Raw genomic sequence first — 14,029 nt, forward strand, 5'->3', positions numbered from 1 at the left:
CAGATCTCCCCCTGATTTCTTCCTCTCACCAATTCCCTTTTGAGTACAGACTCAATTTCCCTGAAATTTCCCAGAAAAGAAAACTCCAAAAGGTCTCAAAAAGAAAGCTTTATATAAAAAGAAAGAAAAATACATACATATGGTCATTCTGTATTAAGGTGACAAAATACAGGGTTAATTGCTTAAAAGAAATATGAATAAACAGTCTTATTCAAAAAGAATACAAATCAAAGCACTCCAGCACCTATATTCATGCAAATACCAAAGAAAAGAAACCATATAACTTACTATCTGATCTCTTTGTCCTTACACTTAGAAACAGAAGATTAGAAAGCAGAAACTACTTCTCCAAAGCTCAGAGAAAGCAGGCAGACAGACAAAAGACTCAGACACAAACTTCCCTCCACCCAGAGTTGAAAAAAAATCTGGTTTCCTGATTGGTCCTCTGGTCAGGTGCTTCAGGTGAAAGAGACATTAACCCTTAGCTATCTGTTTATGACACAATATAAATCAGGAATAACTACAACTGAAGTCAATGGACAGACACCTGTATTAGTGAGAAGACAGGCTCATAGTGTCCAAGGACAGACCCAGCGATAAATGAAAGGGAACGTAGAACTGCTATGGCTATTTTTTCAATATATAGCAAAAGTTGTTCTGTGCTAAACTTTCTTACATTAACCTAAATGAAGCATCTGCTATTGCTCCTCCTTTGGAAGCATGAGTGACCTATACAGCCTGAACATAAGCAGTAGACAACTAAAATCAGACCCTTAAAATTTAGGAGATTGGCCTCTTGGAAAATGATTACATTCAGTCAGTCTTGAGAGTTAGCTTGCCATTACACGCAGGCACTCTCTTTTTCCATCAGCAAGAATAAAGTTACAGGGAAACAGAAGCTCAGTGAACCAAAACTGTAACAAGATTTAATAGGAAAAGGTATTTGCCTTTTCCTTTCTTTTTTTTGGGGGGGGGGGAGGGAAGGGGGAGAACTAATGTTCCCATTCCAGCCTTTTAAAGTATTTATTCACAAGCACATGAAACATTAACACACCACGGTCTTGAAGCAATTTAAAAAGAAATACATTTTCAGAGGCAACAGAACAGCAGCAGGAGCTGACATCTTACAGTTGGTAACAGAGTTATACTCTCGCTTCAGAGGCAGTTGGACAAATTAAGCCTTATATCAAGGTAAGGATATACTTCACCCACATCTGTAAGTGTTGCAGAGTTCTAGGCTAGCTGAAGCTGTCCTCCTATACAGGAGGACAGCTAGCTGGCTGCAGAGCCGGCTCCAGGTTTTCTGCCACCCCAAGTGCCCCCCCCCCCCCAAAAAAAAAGCTGATGGGCCACAGCCAAAGTGCCGCCAAAGGGCACTGCTCCATTCTTCGGTGGCAGTTTGGCGGCAAGTCCTTCACTCCCCCTCTCTTCCTCTTCAGCAGCAGCTCAAAGAGGAAAAGAGGGATTAAAGGGCCCTGCCGCCAAATTCCCACCGAAGACCCAGACATGCCGCCCTTTGTATTGGCCACCCCAAGAACCTGGTTCCTTAGCTGGTGCTTGGAGCTAGCCCTGGCTGGCTAGCTAGAGAGTATCAGGTGGTGAAGTGTTGTAATGGTTAAGGCAGGGTCACATGCAATCTAAAACAAAACACCACTTTTCAGAAGTACAGGTGGCATGCCGTCATGGGATAACTGCCATTGGTTTTACGGTGGCCTGTGCCCCTGAAAAGGCTTTAGTGAATCAGTCTCAAACAGACAGCTTATTACATTGAAGGTGGGCTGTGACATTGCATGTGATATTTCTAACAGCGTGGAAATTCATGCAACCTGAGCCATAGTTGCCTGCTGATAATTGCCCCTGGGGAAGCACCAGCAGACCACTGAAGGCAATTCAACTACTAATAGGAAGTTACTGGTACCATGGTCTCAAGGCCATCACAGCTTACGGGTTAAGAGGCAGGCATACATTCTCATAAATTAAACTTTATAGCTCTAATTTCTCTTCTATTCAGCAAATGTTCCAGATTAAACCATGCATAGGTTGCAAACTCAGCACATTAGCAAGAATAATTAAGAAATTACTATTATAAAGTCTAACATATGAATAGTCCTATTGGATCAGATCAATTGTCCATCTAGCCTAGTATCTTGTCTTCTGACAGTGGCCAATGCCAGCTGTGTCAGAGGGAATGAACCAAACAGGACAATTTGTGTGTTGTCCAATCCCAGCTTCCGGCAGTCAGAGGTTTAGGGACACCCAGAGCATGGGGTTGTGTCCCTGACTATCTTAGCTAAGAGCCATTGATGAACATATCCTCTGTGAAATTATCCAGCTCTCTTTTTAAACCTATTTATACCTTGGACTTTCACAACATCTCATGGCAACAAGCTCCACGGGTTAACTGTTCGTTGTGTGAAGTAGTACTTTATTAAATCGGTTATTATACCTGCTATTTTCATTGAGTGATCCCTGGTTCTTGTGTTACATGATGCGGTAAATAACACTTCCTTATTCACTTTCTTTACACTATTCAAGATTTTATAGACCTCTATTATATCCGCCTTACTTGTCTCTTTCTTAAGCTGAACAGACCGTCTTTTTATCTGTCCTCATATGGAAGATGTCCCATATCTCAAATCATTTTTGCTGCCCTTCTCTGTACTACTTCCACTTTTATTATTATTATTATTATTTTTAAGAAGGAGAGACTAGAACTGCATGTGATCTTGAAGGTGTGGTCATTTCATGGATTTATAGAGTGGTATTATGATACTGTCTGTCTTATCTCTCATTCCTAATGGTTACTAATATTCTGTTAGTTTTTGTCTGCCACTGCACCTATCCACAATGACTCAGATCTCTGAGTGGTAACAGCCAATTTAGATCCCATCATTTTATATGGATAGGTGGGATTGTTTATTCCAATGTAAATTACTTTGGATTTATCAATCTTTAAATTCATCTGCCATTTTGCTGCCCAGTCACCCAGTAACTCTTCACAATCTGCTTGAGACTTGATGATTCTGAGTAATTTTGTATTGTCTGTAAACTATGCCACCTCACTGTTTACTCTTTTCTCCAGATTATTTATGAATATCTTGAACAGCACTGGTCCCAATACAGATCCTTGAAGGAAACCGGTATTTTCCTCCCTCCACTGTGAAAACTGACCATTTATTCCTACCCTTTGTTTCATCTTCTAACCAGTGACTGATCCATAAGAGGACCCTCCCTTTCATCCCATGACTGCCTACTTTGCTAAAGAGCCTTGAGAAACCTTGTCAAAGTCTTTCTGAAAGTCTTGTGCAAATGTGCTATTTGACTCATACCACCTTCAACCATCCAGTGACAGTCTTAGGACAAGTTACTTTTGTAAACTAAACTGAGATGGATATTGTCTTTGTACCTAATTAACAGCTCACTTTGTAAATACCAGGGTGATATTGGCAGAGTATGTTTCCAGTACTTCAGGACTGAGGTTTCCTAGATCTGACACTGTGCCATTAGAAAACCTGTTCACCACTGACCATGGAGCAGCAAGACAAACTGCAGAGTGTGCTATTGAAAACCACAACTACAGCTTTAAGTAATAAGGACTTGAGGTTTTTTGGAACAGAATTGTTATGGCATAGCATTTTTTCTTCAAGAAATGTTACATAAGCAGCAAATTTTGGTTTCCCTAGCTGATTTTATTTGTTTATAATGAAAGCAATCCTAATGCAGTCAGTTCTTATTATGACTTGTAATACTCATTTACAGGCACTCAATTTGCTCTAGTCCTATAATAAGATAGGACCTTTGCATGTAGCACTCGTGAATCGCTTACAAGAAATATACCACGGCAAGTTAGTTAGTTTTCAGAATTTTTGTTTTACTGCAACAAGTCCTAACATTATCCGTATTTCAAAACATTCAAAGCAAAGGACCATCTGTCGAAGATTAAAAGAAGAAAAGTTAAAGGTAATATAAGCAGAAAGAATTTGATTTCCAAGTTACAGAGTATGAATATGCATTTTCATGGGAAACTATGATTTAAACTCTTATGAACATAAATATAAGTCTGAAATATCAATTAAAGCATTTACAGGGCATTGGCTCCACTCTGAACAAGTGTAATCCTTGTCATTAAAAGGAAGACAAACACTCTGAAGCTTTTCCCAGAAATTACACAAAATAACAAGCCCCCCACTAATGTGAGGCTATGCTCTGTATAGTTCAGCAGCTCTGAACAATACATTTGGACGTATATCAACATATCCAGCTGCAAGGATCAGCAGGACACACCCTGTGGATCCAAGAGCAGTAATTCAGTGGATGGCATCAACTTTTGCCTAAAGCTCAGATAAACCATTTACTAGTCAGTAATGAGCAAATCAGACTGCTCGGTTTTTAAAATGTGTGTGCTTGCAAAGTGGGTAACTTACCCCACTCAATATATCTGTGTACAAGCTACATTAACTCAGAGTGTAATGAGTATGTAAATCTAAAGCTATAAAAATACTCTCAAATGCTTCCAGATAGTTTGTGCTGTTTTTTCCCCTCCTCTTAAAAAAAAAAAAAGAAGCTGTCTTGCAATGAGAAAAATAAAAAAAATCACTGGAGCTTCAGAAATTCAAAAATCAAATTTTGTGGTAGATTTATTAATTTGCTAGGATGTACAATCAGGGGACCACTTCTGAGCAGGAGACATTGAAATAAAGTTTATGGCTTTAAAGTCAAATTGAAACCAAGTATCAGTCACATTCAGGCAGCTGAAGATTAGCGCATGACAGATATATAGAGGCAAGGTACTGTCTTGACTGTTCTGTGGCAATGTTCCAGCAGTGTTACAGCAGTTTCTTCTTCTCAAACTCCTTCAGAGACAGACAGAGGAAAAAAAAGAAAAGACATATTACAGTTGTGACAAGAGTTTTCCAAAAAGCTGTCAGTTTCAGTATCCTTTTAAAAACACAAGCAAACTACATCAGAATGAGAGCACTTAGAAGAAATGCTATTCCAAATCACCCTTGTTTGGGTCTGTTTAAAATTTCCCCATATACAGATTCACTCATAACTTCATTTTCACATTGCAACTTGGTTTTGTTGACACGTTCTTAAACAAGATATAGCACATTGAAAATATTGACAGTCTTACATCTTCCTTTTATTATTAAATGCATCTGCCCATACCATTATTTATATATATAAAAATATCCGCTCCTGCCTTTATCTCAAGTGAAGCTGATCTTTGGAATTAAAGACATGGCAGAATTTTGCTGTCAAATTTTGGAAAAAAATGAACAGATTTCCTAGTCGCCTTCCCCTCTACCTACTAGCATGATGGACAACATGCCTCAATTTTCAATCAGAACCTTAAACACCAACAGGGAAATCGTAGTACCAAGTTAAAATTAGGAGATAGTGGATTCCAGAGGAGAGGAGGAGGAGGAAAATATCTCTCCCCATCTCATACCCCAAAAAGAGTCCATGGCAGATGCAGGAGAGGAGGGGAAAACAAAACAAAACCCTGTTGTGAGGAACCTGTAACACTAACTCAGCCTCATCTAAATATGATGTTGTCAAGGCACTCCTGTTGCCCCCCAGCTGTGGTCTAACATTCTTTCAGTGAATTCTTATAATGGTGCTGCATAAGAACAGCAGTTTGCATTTCAGCTCTTTAAAGAATTGACTAGAAATGGTTAAGAGTAATAATTTAATTTTTTCAGTCCACGGGCTGAACGAAACACATCCCAAAACAATTCTGTTTGGAACTAAAACTGAACTCTTCAGCTAAATTTCAAAATAGTCAAAATGAATTGTTTCAACTTCTTGGGGAAAAAAAAAATAAATTTCCAACTCGAAACCCATTTGAATTTGTGAATAGTTTTGCTGACCTGAAAAAAATGCATTTTTTGGTGAATTTCCTATTTTCTGAAGAAGTTTCACACAGCTTTAGTTAAGACCTCCATTTTAAAGTATGCAGAAATACAGCCGAAAAAGTGTACATTTTCTAAATATCTTGCTGCGCAACGTAGGCAGTTATCCCGAAAGAAAAGCAAAGAGTTAAAATAAATGTTAAGTGACTGTGTCTACTTTGAAAAAATCAGGGCTAGATCCACAAAAAGGCCTTAGGTATCTACCTGCAGCTGTGGGCAGCACAAAGATCCTCAAAACCCATGCTCAGCTGTCACCTAATGCTGGAGACACCTAAAGTCCCTAAGCTCTAAACTTCCACCATTCAAGTTCCGAAGGCATCCTACTTTTCTGCCAGTGAGCATGCGCACAGCCACATCAGTCTAGAGCCCAGTTTCATACTTAAGCCCTTGGGGGGCGGGGAGGGGAGAAGAGATCAAAATAGGCTTTCTGGGAGATCTAAGTTCCGTTGCGCAGTCTGCCCGATGCGGAGAAGGCATTCCAGCTTGGGTCTCCCATCTCTCAGGTGAGTGCCCAAACCACTGGTCAATAGAATCACTCATTCTCTTTGGCTCAATGAATATTTAATTTATACCCAAAGGAACAACTTCAACAGGTGAGAATGAGTCTGCAACACCAGAATACCCCATAGTCCAATGTTTAGGGGAAATTCCTGCCCCCTTCTCAACATTTCCAACTGGCTAGCTTAGCCCTCGTCCAGACTAACCCGCGGCATCGGCGGGTTAAAATCGATTGCTCGGGGATCGATATATCGCGTCTAGTCTGGACGCGGTGTATCGATCCCCGAGCGCGCTTACATCGATTCCGGAACTCCATCAATCCGAACGGAGTTCCGGAATCGACACGGAGAGCCGCGGACATCGATGGAGCCCCGTCCAGACTGGTGAGTACCTCGATTTTAGAAATTCGACTTCAGCTACGTTATTCTCGTAGCTGAAGTTGCGTATCTAAAATCGATTTTAATTCCTAGTCTGGACGTGGCCTTAGGCAGCTCCAATGTTGAACGTGTTGGCTTTCGTGGATCCCATCTGTAGGCTTCTAACTCTCCCTACGAGTTGTACAGAGAATCTAGGCTCTAACTCAGGGCTGTGGATTCCACCAGATGACAAGATGCTTAGAAGTTCAGTATTGCAATTTGCTGAGTGTTGCAATGCCTAAGACCCTTTGTAGATCTATGCGGGAGAAATCAGGAAAGAGTTAAACTTCTGTATGAGGTACATGATTGTTATGAATTGTGTGCATGTGCCCAGGAATATGAATTAGCCGTTTTTCTTTTTTTTAAGTCAAAATTCTTAAAATGACATCAATAGATAGCTGTGGAAAAAGATAAGATAGTCCATGCACTATTACAAAGGTACTTAGTATCTGTAATGAAAAAACAAAAAAGGGGTGTTTTCTGATCAAGAATCAACTTAGGATCAGATGATATTTAGCTGCTGTTAAAGAAGAAGAGTGGTGTTAGTCTGTTACTGAGACAAATATAATTCTCTGAATTTTGCCATATGGCTTTGATAAAGGAGAACATGACACATAAAGCTGCTTGCGTGAATAAAAATTCAGCTGCAACTGTTATTTAATGGCTTTTTTTGTTCAGTAGAGCCACTACATACCAAGATGCAGTTTTAAATAGACTTAAATGAGGAAACAGTGTATTATAACTGTTCACTGGGAAGAAGCAAAACTGACACAAAAGCAAAAGGCAGCTTTCAAATGTCTATTTTTCTGGTTACGCTAGCTAAATGCCATCATTTCAAAGCACTTATGAGAACCATGTAACTAACCTTGTGTATAGTGCTACCCAGCTGAGCAGGAGACATACTGACAACAACGCCAGCATTTTGAAGAGCAGCAATTTTCTCTTTAGCACCACCTTTTCCCCCAGCAATGATTGCCCCAGCATGACCCATTCTTCTGCCAGGAGGAGCAGTCAGACCAGCTATGAATGACACTACAGGCTTGGCATTTGGACCCTGTGGTGAAAGAAGAGACACTGTTAGCATGAAAGAGATGAACCACTTCCAGCCAAGTGCTCAAAAGGGTAGCAGGGGGGAAGGCAAGAACTAGACATCTAGACTCGGGAAACCCCGCAGGCAAGGGACATGAAAGCACTGGCCTAGGATACTTAGAATGGCTTCTCTCAGAAGAAGTGTGCATGTAAACAGCAGTCATAAATATAAAACAGTTCTTCTACAGTGCAGCCATATATGGGTCACAAAACAATTAAAATATAAGCTGGGTTCTTGTAGCCATCTTAGTCCCAAGATATTAGAGAGACAAGGTGTAGGAGGTAACATCTTTTACTAGACCAACTTCAGCTGGTGAGAGAGAAGCTTTGAGCTACCCAAAGGCTCTTCTTCTAGCAGACAGCGCTGCAGAACTGTGTGTCTAAAGTTCTCAAGAGTGTCCTTAAATCCTACATTTAACTGGCTTTAACCGCATTTTCCACACTTTCTAGCAATGGCTTTTTATTAATTGAGAACAAGACAAGCTTCTCTACAGTGGTAAATGCTTAAAACAAGGTGCACATTTAATGGGGTCTTTTGGAACGAGTGGGACATTCTCTTAAACGTACGGAATTATTTTCCTTCAAGAACGCTGCTGCATCTTCTTCAGCATTGCCTCCAATCTCACCAATCAATATTATCCCCTCTGTTTGGGGATCCTTCAGGAAGACATCAAGACAGTCAATAAAATTAGTTCCATTGAATGGATCTCCTCCAATCCCTGAAAGGAATTAAAACACAAACACGAGTAAATGTGAACATGAACCACCAAAACAGACAAATTTAGTTTCAGTCTATTATTATTTGTATTACATTGGCACTTTTCCCCCCAAGATTTGGCCCCTCTCTGCAAGGTATTGTATACACAGTACTAGACAATCACTGCCTCAAATTCTTATAAACTGAATAGATAAAAAGTGCACAGAGCTGGGGGGGGGGTGCAGAGAAATTATTAATCCCATTTTACAGATGGGAAAGGGAGGCATAGGCAGATTAAGTGACTTGCCCAAGGTCATATAAGATGCCAGTGGACTGGGATTGAGAGGATCCCAGCTCTACAAGTCAAAACACCCAACAACCAAACATGTAGTGGCAAGTATTTCAAACACTAGAATAAGGCTGTCTTCGCTGCCAAGAAAGGTATGTTTTATAGTGCGATGGATGACTAATGCCAGTTAATTCACTATCCAGTCCAAGTGGAGACAAGGCACAGGTAATTTTTGCCTCAATGCAGCTAGGCGAGGTGAGCCTTAGGCGGAGGGCATAGTTAACTCACCTAGCAACATAAAATCTACCCTGTAGGATTTTATGGCAAGATAACTGACTTGCATTAATAATCTCACTGTAAAAAAAACCTCTCTTTTTTGGACAGTGAAAACATAGCCTAAAATGAAGAGCTCATCAAGTTTGGAAACCCAATACACATAAGTCAGAGTTTTTTAAAATTTAAGGTCGACATACATCTGTGTGTGCCAGTCTTTGCAAAACAAATAAGAATGTAATGGACGTGACAACTCCCGTTCACCCGTAGTCAGGTTTAAGGAACGTGCTCAGAACTGTCAGTGTGAGGATACCTGCCTTGCCACTGTCTCTGCTGTACAGAGTCCATGGACAAAAGATTTTCAAGCAATCTGACATTTCCAGCCCAAAGAAAACCAGTCTTTACCACCTTTGCTCCCACACTGTACTTCCAAGCCAGAGATGACCAGGATAATCTGCCATTAGCAGGCATGAAATGTCGTATGTACAAATTTTAAACACTGAAAGATAGTTTAATCTAAAGGCTAACTAAGTGTATATCTAGATTTGAGCTGTCAGGTGTGATCCCCACACTTTCTCTGCTTAAGCTAGCACCTAAAAATAGCAATGTGGCTGCTGTGGCACCTTGGGCCAGCCACCTCAAGTACAAACCCGTCCGAGTCCTGCGTATGTACTCTGGCAATCAGCCCGAGCCGCCATGGACACACTGCTATTTTTAGGTATTAGCTCAAGCAGAACTAATGCAGGTATCGCACCTAGAAGTTCAAAAGTAGACATACCCTAAGGGTTGTATCTTTTAAAAACAAGACTCAAAGCAACTCTGCTCTCTCAAAACAGTTTCTGTGGCTAAGTGCCATAGCTTGATTTTTATTCCATGAACACGTGATGTCTTTGGGGCACGGGCTGTTCTAGGTTTGTGGAGCACCCACCACAACAGGACCCAATCCTGGATAGGGCCTGAAGGTGTCACTGCATTATAAACAAAAATTACAAATGTGCGCTATATTCTCCAATAGTGTAAATGAGTGAAACTTTTTACACCAATAGTAAACTTCTTGGGCCAAATTTTCTAAGATAAGAAGCTATATTTTCTCTGTTGTGCCTTAAAATAAAACTAAAACCACAGAGGTTCCTGCATATTGGCAGTTTTCCATGCAAGACTGCTTTGGCCAGGCTTCGAACATAAGAGTTAGTTAACAGAAAAGGCTTGTTATAGTCTGCTGAATTGCAATTGTTATTGATGAAAAGTGCCTGAGTTAGTTGGTTAAAAAGGTGTAACATTTCTAACCAAAATTAAAAGGCATTCAATAGTTTCTAGAATCTAATGTGTTGTGGTTCTTACACACTGACTGGGCCTGTCTTTAACAGAGGGTTTGGTGGAAGAAACCCACCAATACAGAAGGACTGTCCCAATCCAACTTGCGTCGTCTGATGTACAGCTTCATATGTCAGGGTGCCAGACCTTGACACAATACCTTAAAAGGAAGATGACAAGGTTGTTAATATTGTATGTAATGAACTGGTTTCTGGATATGCATTAGTACACATGTTCAGGGATATAACTTTAGAAGACCATAGGGAATATTCAATACTTCCCATATATACTTGCATACATATGAAGATTCATACTATATAGTATTTAAGATTAGGATTTGCCCTCCCCCTTGCTTTCTGATCAGCTTTCCTGCCACTTAGTTGTGAGTTATCTAAAGTTGTCCAGCAAGCCAGAAGCATTGGCCAAACAGCACTCCTCACAGTAGAGCTTTACACACAGAGCCCATTACAAAAGCAAACTGACAGTGGTTCTCAACCTTTTTAGAGTCAAGACCCATATATACATTTTGATGGCTTGTCATGACCCAGTAAATAAAAGTTTTAATACAAAAAAATCTGGCTTACTAAATATTTCTTTATCTGTATATTCTATATTGCAGGTAACAAAATAAGCAAGTACTAAATAAGTACATTACGTATACACCATAGTGGCAGTTCCTACAAATCCTGTCCAGCAGGACTAGCTGGGCTTGGCTCCCTGCTCTGGGGATTGCAACCATTGGGGCAGTAGTGTCATTCAAGTTTGGCCCAGGCCCCTTGATGGGGGGACAGCTGGATTAAATTTGTGGACTGGTATTGCACCTTGGTGCATGAGGTTGCAGTGCCAGTCACTCAAATTTCATGTGGCTGGTCCCATCCAGTCATCATGACAGAGGGGCAGCTGGGCCAAACCTGAGCACCACTGCAACCACTGTGGGGAGTCAAGCTAAGCCCAGTCAGTCTCTCAGGACAGAAGCCACAGGAGCAGCTGCTTTGAGGTGAGCGTGGGGTGGGCTGCAGCCTCCCCAACTTCAAGACCTAACCTCCCCGGGTTTCCTGTACTACCCTCTGGTCATGACCCAAAACTGGGTTGTCAAAAACATGTCTGTGGTGGGGCGGCTGCCCCACACAGTTAGATGGAAAATAAAGCAGCTCTCAGGGAGACTGTGCAAAACCTAAGCAATGGCAGGAGGTCTTGTAAATAGCCAATCAAGGGAAGGTTTGTTGGAGCAGCCAATCAGGGCCAGGGAGGGCCATATAAGAAGGGCTGCTCAACAGTGCAGATGCAGTCTCTCCCTGGAGTGCAAGGGAGAAGGACTGGCTGCCTTAGAGGAGTACCTTAGATTAAGCAGCGCTGGGCAGGGTGAGAGGAGCAATAGGGAGTTCCAGCCTGAGGACTGCCAGACTGACACCTCTGATACAAAGGGCCAGGAAGGTGCTAGGGCTATGGGGAAGTGGCCCAGGGAAACAGGTGGCAGGAGTTGGAGAAGCAGCAACACATGGCCACCGGCTATAGGGTCCCTGGGTCTGAATAAGTCTCAACTGGAGTACTGTCCCCCATACCGGGCACAACATTTCAGGAAAAATGAACAATCTGGAGAGCTATCCTGCCTGGTACCATTGAGCCGAGGATATCAAATAAGGAGTCTGATGGTTCCTCTACCTTCTCCACCTAGAGCGCCAGGTTAGAGGCAACTCTTTTCAACAGTTCCTGATGAGCCTTAGTATCATCCTGAGGAACTGGGTGAGGGGAGGGCCCGCAATCACCTCATCAGGCAAAGACGAGGAGGAAGAATCCAGTGCCATGGGGTCTGATGTGTCCATTGGTGGTCCAACTGGCTGATCCCTGGGATCCGTGTGAGACTGAGGAGTTCTCTCTTCAGGAATGGCTGACCGGGGGGAGGGAAGAATACTGAAGCTGATGGTTTCTCCAAGGCCCCCGCCACTGATCTGAGCCTTGTGAAAGCTGGGTAAAGCCTCATGGGTTCCACAGGTACCAGGCAGCCGGCCACTGGCCCTGGGGCCATGGAGTTGGCAGTACTGCTGACATTGAGGGAACCTCTCGTGCCGGATTTTGGCCTAGCGGCAATGACTTCTGCCCGGTGCCAGTGACCGAGGCTGAGTGGTTGCTCTCAGGCAACCACAAGCAAGTGGACTGGCAACCCTGTTTGCTGAGGTGCCTATCACTGCACCTTGATGGGGAGCAGTCTGCTCAGGATTAGTCCCTTCTGCGGGTCCTCTAAGACTGGCGGCATTTGGTGGATCAGAAATGGCGTTCCGGCGATCCACGCCTCACGCTGTTTGACCAGTACTGGGAACTGGAGTGGGTCAGCTGCTAGGAAGACTTTCCTCCCAACACAGGGGATCCGTGTCATGGTGACGCATACTGGCAAGCTGACGACGAGTGACTCCACTCCTGGGATCGACTGTCTTGGGCCCGCAACCAGTACCAAGCCATGGGTGAAGTGCTGGGCTGGTCTCGGTGCTGTTGATGCCAGAAAGGGCACAGCTCTACAGGCCTTTTCCAGGTCACCGGTGAGGTGTGTGTCAAGCCCTGTGGGCAGTGCCCTGAGGCCACAGAATGGCCAAGGCTTTGCCAAGCCTGCCTCTCTGCCTTTGAGGCCTGGTGGCTCCATGCAGGTGAGTTCTGGCGGGATGTCCCCTGCAATAGGGAGCGGTGCCACTGAGACAGGGACCTATAAAGGACTCAAGGCGGGTTTAGCCTTAGACTGGGGTACCACAGTAGCTGGAGTGGGCAGCACCGGTAGCGCCAGGATATCCTGCACTGCCTGCAGGGCCTCGGGTGTTGATGGGACCTCTAACTGAGGAAGGCCCGTGTCACTGTCCGGCGTGGCAGACATGGTCGGGGTGGGCTAGATCAATCGATCAGAGCTGGGCCCGACTCCCAGCTGGAGGTGCCGAGCTGCCCTCCTCTCCCTTGTGGGATGTAGATCTTCCTCTCCTGGTCTTTTGTCACTTGGCCAGTGCCAGGGAAGGCGATCGGTGATGGTCCATAAACAGCACCCATGGGGTGCTCCGCCCTGACGCTGCAGCACTCGGGGCAGAGTCAGACCTCAACTGCTCCAGTGCTGGATTGGAGCCACTTCGTAAGGAGCACTGACATGGATGTCTCCACTCCTTCTTGGTCTGAGGCTTGATGGACTTGCAGTCATGGCACTTGTTGCTTATATGTGACTCGCCCACACACCTTACACAACTGTTGTGTGGATCGCTGATGGGCACAGGTTTTTTGCAGCGATCGCACGGATTAAAGCATGACATGTCCCTAGGCCAAGTCCCGTTCAGGACTAACCAAGTCAAACACAAACCCTAAGGGATAACTTAGCTACGTACGACTATTTGACAAGAAAAAGTTCGTAACACTGAACAAAGCGAAAAGGCTAGCTGAAGGAGCTGACACTCCATCACCATCACTGCTGGCAATAAGGAACTGAGGGTGGGTGGAGCCACTGGCGCTCCTTATACCGTGCTATGTGCATGCCATTCTTGAGGGTGGTGGAGCCAGTCCCCTAGGGATA

At 43.3% G+C, this 14,029-nt stretch overlaps 1 protein-coding gene across 1 annotated transcript in view; it reads right to left on the reverse strand.

Annotated features, from left to right (window-relative positions):
• Positions 1-3,850: 3,850 nt before the first annotated feature.
• Positions 3,851-14,029, reverse strand: part of SUCLG1 (succinate-CoA ligase alpha subunit) — a 30,262-nt gene continuing 20,083 nt past the window's right edge. Inside the window, exons 6-9 of the mRNA XM_030563747.1 lie at positions 10,568-10,651; positions 8,486-8,637; positions 7,695-7,883; positions 3,851-4,853 (exon numbers count right to left, since the gene is read on the reverse strand). Of these exons, the coding sequence (XP_030419607.1) occupies positions 4,827-4,853; positions 7,695-7,883; positions 8,486-8,637; positions 10,568-10,651 (452 nt within the window). The 3' untranslated portion in view covers positions 3,851-4,826. The remainder of the gene's footprint in view (positions 4,854-7,694; positions 7,884-8,485; positions 8,638-10,567; positions 10,652-14,029) is intronic.

Source organism: Gopherus evgoodei, chromosome 5 (assembly GCF_007399415.2).
Source record: "Gopherus evgoodei ecotype Sinaloan lineage chromosome 5, rGopEvg1_v1.p, whole genome shotgun sequence".
Lineage (NCBI taxonomy): Eukaryota > Metazoa > Chordata > Testudines > Testudinidae > Gopherus > Gopherus evgoodei.